Raw genomic sequence first — 8,489 nt, 5'->3', positions numbered from 1 at the left:
GTGGGTCAGGTTCTACCCCTGCACCCCGAAGTAGCAGCCTCTGTCTGTTTGCACCCAGATCTCTGGAACCTCCATGTTTTGTCCCTGGACGAGACCAGGAGTAACTCAGAGGTCTTTCACCCACAGTGGTGAATAACATTACGTAAGTTAGGGCCCCCTCTACGCGGCGGCTATATGCCTGAAATGGTGCATTTTTGTGAATTGGTGTTTTTCCCATGGGAAGGATCCTCGGAGATGTGGCAACGGATCTGTGCTATCCTTCCTCCAAGAGGGCCTGGACAGGCACCTGTCTGCGTCTACACTCAAGATGCACGTGGCCGCTATTGCAGCGAACCACAACACAGTAGACTGCAGATTGGTGGGGAAGCACGATCTGGTTATCAGATTCCTAGGAGGTGCCCAGAGGGTTGAATCCTCCAAGGCCGCGCCTCATCCCCTCTTGGGATCTCTCAGTGGTCCTTCAGGCCTTAATGAGAGATCTGTTGAGCCCCTTCAGTCAGTTGGACTCTCTATGAAGACACCCTTCCTGACTGTGCTCACTTCTATCAAGAGGGTGGGGGATCTCCAAGGCCTCTCCGTTAACGAATCGTGCCTAGAATTCGGACCAGCAGACTCTCACATTGTCCTGAGATCCTGGCCTGGATATGTGCCAAAATTCCCACCACTCCTTTTAGAGATCAGGTGGTAACATTGCAAGCTATGCCACCGCAGGAGGGGTCCCTGACCCGTCTCTGTTTTGCCTGGTGTAAGCCCTACGCATCTATATGGAATACACACAGAGTTTCAGACTGTCTGAACAGCTCTTTGTCTGCTTTGAAGGTCAGCAGAAGGGGAATACTGTCTCCAAACAGGATCTCCCACTGGATTGTGGATGCGATCCTTACTGTCTATCAGGCCAGAAGCTTACCACGGCCACTGGGTGTAAGAGCACACTCAACCAGGGGAATTGCTGCTTCATCAGCTTTAGCAAATGGTGCCTCATTAGCGGACATTTGTAGAGCTGCAGGGTCGGGTTTCACCTAATACATTTGCCAGATTCTACATTCTGCGAATGGAACCAGTTTCATCCAGAGGTTTGAGCACTACCTCTTGAACTCAGGTGGCTGGTAGGGTGTAGAGCTTGCATTTAGCGACTTCCCCTCTCTGAGGTGATAATGTGCGCTTACTGAGTCCAATTCAGTTCCTTCTTATTAACCCTGGACTACCCTTCCATCACTCAAGCACTCCCTTACATAACTGAGTTTAGTGGAGGAACTTGCTATAAGAATCCATTATGAGCAAGTATCCCTCAAGTGAACTATCATAATGGATTAGTGCTCCATATGTTGTGACTCCCTTTGGCGGCCCCATATGTGTATTAGTCCACTACTCTGTTCCGATATAGGATTCAGTGTTTCCCCTAGACAGAGAGTCCGTCTGTCGCAGTTTAGCAGCTGTGGCGTTTAGTATAGGGACCCCTAGTGTCTGAACTTTGACACAACGTCGAAGTGACCGACTGAACGTGAACGTCTCGGTTACATATGGTAACCCTCGTTTCCTGATGGAGGGAACGGAGACGTTGTGTCCCTTATGCCACAACTCTGAACTACTTCTGAGTGGGTTGAGACACTTTTCGACTCAGAACAAAACGAGAGATCAAATGTCACGCTGGCCTATTTATACCCAGATGTCTGGGGTGTGGCCAGCTATGCAAATTTTGCTTGCCAATTTCATTGGCCTTTTCTCAAATTATGTCATTATTACACTATTTTAATATAATGAATTCTAGCAGTGGATCAAGCAAGTGTAAATTGGTCTAAATTTGCATAATGGAAGGAATGTAAATTATGTAAAACATATCAATGTGCAAATAGATTTATTCAAAATCTACCTGTAAATACAAATGCATACCGGTTGTGTAAACCACTACAATCTAATCACAACCCATCTACTCTTGACATTAAAATATCCTACGGTGTCTGGATGTTGTTGTCTACATTCAAGTGAGATGTTTATGCAAATATACATGGCCTTTTCCATGGAGGCTTATATGAAATATGGAATATGAATATGCTAGTATTTCGTAGACATTAATGAGGTTAAAAACAAACAGCTAATTTGAATATTTCTTGAGAGTGTAAACACAAGAACGCCTATCCAGATGCAGAATGGAAATGGTTAGAGGCAGATGTGTAACATCTGACAGACTGACCTTATGAAAAATGCTTCTCTTTTCTAAAGTCACAATATATTCTTTATTATTTTCAAACCATGTTCGTGTGGTGAGTCTAAAACCCGGTATATACCCTGAAATGTTTATGTCACTTCGTTTCAGACACAGCACTGAAATCACAGCAAAGAAAGGTGATCCAGTTAACATTTGGTCATACAACAGTTTTATGGTTGTATTCAAATGAGAATCAAAATCACATCTGAGATGAATCCATATTTTCACATTCACTGTAAACATATACTCCCATTCACATCAAAATCAAAAAGAACAATTCTAAATGTTTGACCATAGAGAAGATTAACATGCTGTTATCTTTTTTCTTTTAAATATATACGCAATTAAATCACATTAATAAATTAATTCCACATGTATAACAATTCATAAAATGAAAGGAACTAATAATAAAACATATTAAAACTAGGAAATTTCATACATAAATATAATATTGCAACCTGATATTGTGCATATCGCTGGAACGACCATTATATTCAAAACAACCAAACATTTTTGTGAAGTATGAGTGTGTGGTTGGATTCTACAGGAAGTGATGTGTTTGTGTGTTCGAGGCAATAAGGAATTTATTATATCTCGGTGGTTCTGTATTGACATCATTAGTTGGTGTGGGCTTTTACCTTTTCTATGCCTCCTCTGAGTCCCTTACGACCACAAAAAAGACAGTATATCTATTTTTCTGTCACTTCCCTTCATTTCTTTTCCTGCTGTCTTCTTTTCTATAACACAATAAATATACTTTGCACACCTTTTCCAAATATTTGGCAGTGTATAAAACTGTATAAATTGACTATCACTTTTTTTCAATATTCTAGACAACTATAGAAATATACTCAAGAATTTAGATGAATGAAAATTTAGATGAATGAACATTGACACTTACTACACTGTTGTGCTGTGAGCAGAGAATTATCTTCCTGCATTTGCACTCTGCATGCAGGCAAGGTACGGACAGATTCAAGGGTGGGGAGGGTCAAAGACTTTTTCCACTTGGTGTCGTCAGAGACACGAACGAGTCGCAGGTCTTGTGAGCACCGAGTTTACCTTCTCTGAAATTCCCCAACATACTTGATTTCAGAGATTGCACCCGAGACTAATCATACAGGTAGTGCATTTTGTCACAGTTCAGGCTGGAATGGAAATTTAATCTTTGAACTCTGAACAGTCTTTGAGGACCGTGCCTCAGTGCAGCTTTTACATCGAAATGCATTCGTACATGCATTTATAAGCCGTTCAAACAGTGTAACAGATGTTCTGCTGCCTTTCCAAAAACTCAATCAGGTTTGGATCTGCTAAACAATTTCTTTATTTCAGAGCATGTGATTGTGTGCAAGTACACGCCTGTCATTTATGCTATTACTTTGTATGTGGTATTCCTTTTGTTTTGGTCAAGAGATTCTATTTTATACCTAACGTCGTCCTTTCAGTAGTTTGAGATCATGTTTTGTTTGTGCCTCTTGCATGTGCATGTGTATTTTTGTGTGTAAAAGTGCAGAATGTGGATATTCACGTATGTTTATATATATTCAATTTTTTTGGTTGCTTGTGTTGCGTGAAAAAGGAAACTCTTTGGAGCTGCCCCTGTACTTCCAAGCAGCTTTTGCTGCTCTTCCTTCGTTCAAAGGCGCAAGAGCGTCCTGCCCACAATTTTTGATGTTTTCTGGAAGACACAGAGCTGCCGCTCGACTAGAGGGGAGGACCTGATGTAAAGTTGAACTCTGACTTCTGTTCAGACAGATAAGTCCAAGAAGGGAAACAAAATATATTCCAGACTTGCTTGCCTTATAGTCAAAAAGCTTTACAACCCAGCCAAGAGTTCCACGATTAAGCCATATCCTGGTGGAAATATCCATGCATGTCTTTTTATAGTCTTCCAGACCTCGTTGCACTCTCTATCAGACATCAGATTCAATGCTTGGCATCCTCTTGTAGACACGCCGAGCTCCCCCAGCGCTCATTGCTCTGGGAGTGGTGTATGTGGCGACAGGGGGAGGGGCTACATAAGGCATGACATGCTCAGAATAATAGAGTTCAGGGGTCGGAATCCCCATGCCGAGCACATTGCCATCAGCCTGGCCTAATGTGAGCGGCACAAGCTGCTTATAAATGTCTGTGGAGCTGCGGCCGTGAGCTAGACGCTGGTCGTCACGAAGCGTCTGGAGAAATGGGTTTTCAGTTGGACGTGCCGGATACATTGACTTGCTGCGACGACCAATCCCGAGTCCGCTGACACCCACCCCCGCGAGCGTGTGGTTTAGGTGAACCGACTGATTTTTTGGGGGCTTGTCCGGGATCAGAGTCGCCGAGGGAACATTAGCGTATGGCGTGTTGTCCTGCAGACTGACCCGCCGTGAGGAACTCTTCTGGGGCAGATTCTCATATGAGTGCTGGCGGATGATTACACCCTCATTCTGGTAGTGACTAATAAGACCATCGCCTTCTTGGTCACTCTGGGGAAGATAGGCTGTGAAGGAAGCATCAGGCTGAGGGAGAAAAGGAGAGAAGGCCCTGTCAACACTTCCACCGCCAGTGCCCCGTCCATCTGGATAGAGGAATTGATCTTCGCTGATGTCATACAGGTTTCCAGAGTGCAGACAGGCATCGCAGCGATACTGAGGAGACCGTACAGTGTAAAGCCCAGAGTAACTGGACACTTTTGACAGGCAGCTACGGCAGTGTGTCTGTCGTGGATCCTGAGTAGAACCAGGCCCGCCGGTGATGCTCCCTGCCCCACCAGGCTTTCCGTATGTGTTGTATTTCTTATCCTTTGCAATGGCGGTTTGCATCACTTCTGGTTCATGGGCCTGGGACAGCAGACTGCTGTTGAGCTGCAGGATTGGCTGCTGCTCGGAGGAAGAGGATGGCCGGTGCTTGTTGTCACGGTGATCACTGAAGATATCCGGGTAGTGCAGCCCATGCTCCTGATCAATGGAATCAATTGTATAAATCTGACTTCCCTGGCTACTCTGAGAATAGATCTGAGCACTGTGGTTACTCTGCTGACTGGGCTGGCTTCGGAGAGTTGAAAGCTCCACGTCGCACAGATCCCGCGGTAGGCGGTTCCGTTTCCGAAGTGTTTCTTTTAACTTGTGCTGCTTTTGCAAGTCCACCCGACCGGAGCAATCTGACATATCTGAGCGGGCGGGTGCATCTTCAGGCAAGTAGCGCTGGCTCTTCATAGGTAGGGTCTCGGTAGGCTGCGGGACAGACGGTGGGGAATTATCCCCAGGTTCTTGGTTCTGCCGTAGAGTCTCCACAGACTTCTTCCACAGAGCACGTGGCTTAGAGGCTGGAGGTCGAGCGGTCTCACCTCCGCCTACTGAGCCACCATTTCCAGCAACACCTGGCTGAGCATCCGTCAAGCTCAAGGCATGTTGCCCTGGCAACAGAGTGCTGTTAAGGGGCTCTTTGTGACGGTTGCTGAGCATGGTGCTGGCATTGCTGTATGGTACGTTTTTCTGGGCAAGGTTGTTGCCTTTTGCTCCGTCCATAAATTCCAGAAAGCCCGTGGTAGGACGGAGATTGCTACTCACGGGCCGTTTGGGTGAGGTAACTCCAAGGGTGGTGATCTCTTTAGCCGATTTCAGAAGGTGCAACATGTTGGCCTGAGGACTGAAGCCCAACTCTGGGGTTTTCTTCATCTCAATATGGACACCGTGAATACAGCTCCAAATCCCCTATAGGTGGAATGGAGACAGAAAGGTTACAGAAAGAAGTTCATAAGTGGAGGCTAACACCCAAAAGTACATATTAACACAATATTTCTCAATATAGTCCAACTGTATTTTTTCTTGGGTCTACAACTCTATAAATCAATGAAATAAAGTAATATATCCTGCTGTGACAAACGACCGCACCCTGTAATTATATTCTAGAGATGGTGGCTGGTGCTATTATATTCTGTTATATAAGCTCTTTCTTATTTCGCAGCAAAAAATGTGTTTGTCAGCACATAAGCAGCAATTCCTACACTGATGAAGCTTTATGACGACTGTGGTAAACAGCCACCATGACATGTTAATATGTCAAGATTGAGCAGATAATGGTTGCCTTCAGCAACGGAACTTCTCTAGTTAATTTACCATTGTGTTTCTGTGACATACCCTGCTGATAGTGAAGAGAATTCCTGGCCGACCAGAACAGAGACCATTGAAACAGTAACGTAGCCTCCAGTAGAAGAGGTGCTCCCAGACAAAAGTAATTAGCGACAGAGCCATGGCAGCCGCGAGCATATAGAACACACCAGCCATATTATCCACATCCAGCTGACTGCTCATCACTTCATTCTTCTCATTATGACAGATACCAGTCAGCCACTGGGCCTCCAGCTCTTCCATCTCACCTAATACACAACACAACATCACAGATTTAATGCTTATGCACAGACTCACAGAAAAGCAGGCTCGCATTCTGGCTCTGTTCCAAACACTAGCGATCTCTTTACCTGGGCAGCATTTCTACGCATTTCAGGCAAGCTCCCGATGCAAAGGCTGTTAAATAGGTAGCAAAATAATTTTGCTTTGTGAGATATCTTGTTGAATAAACCAAATAAAAAAAATAATCTTTTTAGTTATATATTTTTTTTATCTAAAATAGTATAGTTAAATCTGAAATAACTATACTGAAAAAAAATTTGCCCAAAAAATGTATAATCAGAATTTACTAGTGAATTTCACAATTAATTACAAAGAAATAGCAAGTAATACATTGAATTAAATGTGATTTTTTTAAAGTATAAACATAAGTATAAATTTTCTTGTAAAAAAAAAAAAAAACACTCCAATAATCTTTATTTATAACTTTGAAAAATCATTTTTACAGTGTATTTACCCATGATTTCACTCCCTGGAATATCTCCTTCTGATTGGTTGCTTGCAGCATTCTGCAGTAAAATTTTTAAATAATTGCAAATTTGCATATTTTAAATTGCATATTTGACCTCTGTCCCTGGCTATCAATCTCCTACACTGTTGTAGTTTTGCTCACTTTCTTCTACCATTCAAAAGTTTGGGGTCAATAAGATTTTTCAAAATGTTTTGAAAGAAGTCTCTTATGTTCATCAAGGCTGCATTTACTTTATCAAAAATACAGGAATTTTTTTTATTTTGAAATATAATTACAATTTAAAATAATGGTTTTCTATTTGAATATATTTTAAAATGAGTATCAGTATTTCATGTTCAAGCTCACATCTATTCTAATCAAATGAGTCACTTGCAATTCATGATATTTATGCTGCACATCTGGGTGAGTGTTAACAGGTTTTATCCTGTTTCGAAACAATCATTTATGAAGTTACATTTAATTTAGGATGCTGCCTATGCAGAGAACAAGGAATCTCACTAAGGTTAGGAACAGAGATAGTGTTTAATACAGAGGTCATGAAATAAGTGAAATAATAGGAAAGAAAAGCAGGAAAACACTGATACCATCTCCAATGATCCCGAGGATAGCAAGGTCAACCAGACGTTTCCAGCAGGATCCTTTCTGCAGGGCAATGCCATATCCTGTTGTGGCAAAGATGTAGCCACTGCCAATAGTTACTAGCTTACAGCCATCATCACGCCCCGCCATATAGTTGAGCACAGCAGCGTCATATATGAAAGCATCCAGTTTACTGTACAGACCAAAAAAGCACAATTAGTGGCTTATATATATATAGAGAAAAATTAACATTATGTCTACCAGAAATAATCTTGTTGGCAATGCAAAAAATTTGCATATCCCAGCCGTACCCTGTCTTGAGGCTGACCAGTGCATCCTGAACTCCAGTCTGATGGTATTTCACCATGTATTGGTGCATGTCTGGGTAGTTTTTCCTGATGTTTCGCTCTGTGCTCCCATTAGGCACGGTCCCGAAGCGAAACGGTGGTGAATAGGAATAGGGACTCTGAAACTAGAAAAGATAGAAAAAAAAATATACATCAATTACACGAAGAACAGTGAGGGCAGCTTTAAGAGATACATGGACAGAATCAATACAAGCTCAAATACAGAAACGTATCCGGGGGAGATAAACCTAGTAACTGGTGTAGTTCAGACGCTCCATCTTGTAAATTTATAATGACATATGGATGCTTTCTCAAAACCTAGTGAGCTGCCAACTAGACAGCACACTGTAAAATATGTTTTGTCAGGTAGCCTGAGAAATGTGCTTCATGTGGTAACATCTAAATTAACCGGTTTTATTCAAGTCAGAGAAATTATTTATTACGACTTGAATGAACCGGAATACATTAGTTTACACTAGCAAAAAAAAAAAAAA

The 8,489-nt window shown here is 42.5% G+C and overlaps 1 protein-coding gene across 1 annotated transcript in view; it reads right to left on the bottom strand.

Annotated features, from left to right (window-relative positions):
• Positions 1-2,593: 2,593 nt before the first annotated feature.
• LOC107722958 (glutamate receptor ionotropic, NMDA 2A-like) overlaps positions 2,594-8,489 on the bottom strand; it is a 110,514-nt gene continuing 104,618 nt past the window's right edge. The window contains 3 exon segments of the mRNA XM_016531456.1: positions 2,594-5,901; positions 6,328-6,566; positions 7,654-7,841. Coding sequence (XP_016386942.1) covers positions 4,120-5,901; positions 6,328-6,566; positions 7,654-7,841 — 2,209 coding nt within the window. The 3' untranslated portion in view covers positions 2,594-4,119.

The sequence above is a fragment of the Sinocyclocheilus rhinocerous genome, unplaced genomic scaffold (assembly GCF_001515625.1).
Source record: "Sinocyclocheilus rhinocerous isolate Xijiao unplaced genomic scaffold, SAMN03320098_v1.1 scaffold3, whole genome shotgun sequence".
Taxonomy (NCBI): Eukaryota; Metazoa; Chordata; class Actinopteri; order Cypriniformes; family Cyprinidae; genus Sinocyclocheilus; species Sinocyclocheilus rhinocerous.
This window is presented reverse-complemented; position numbering and strand designations above follow the sequence as displayed.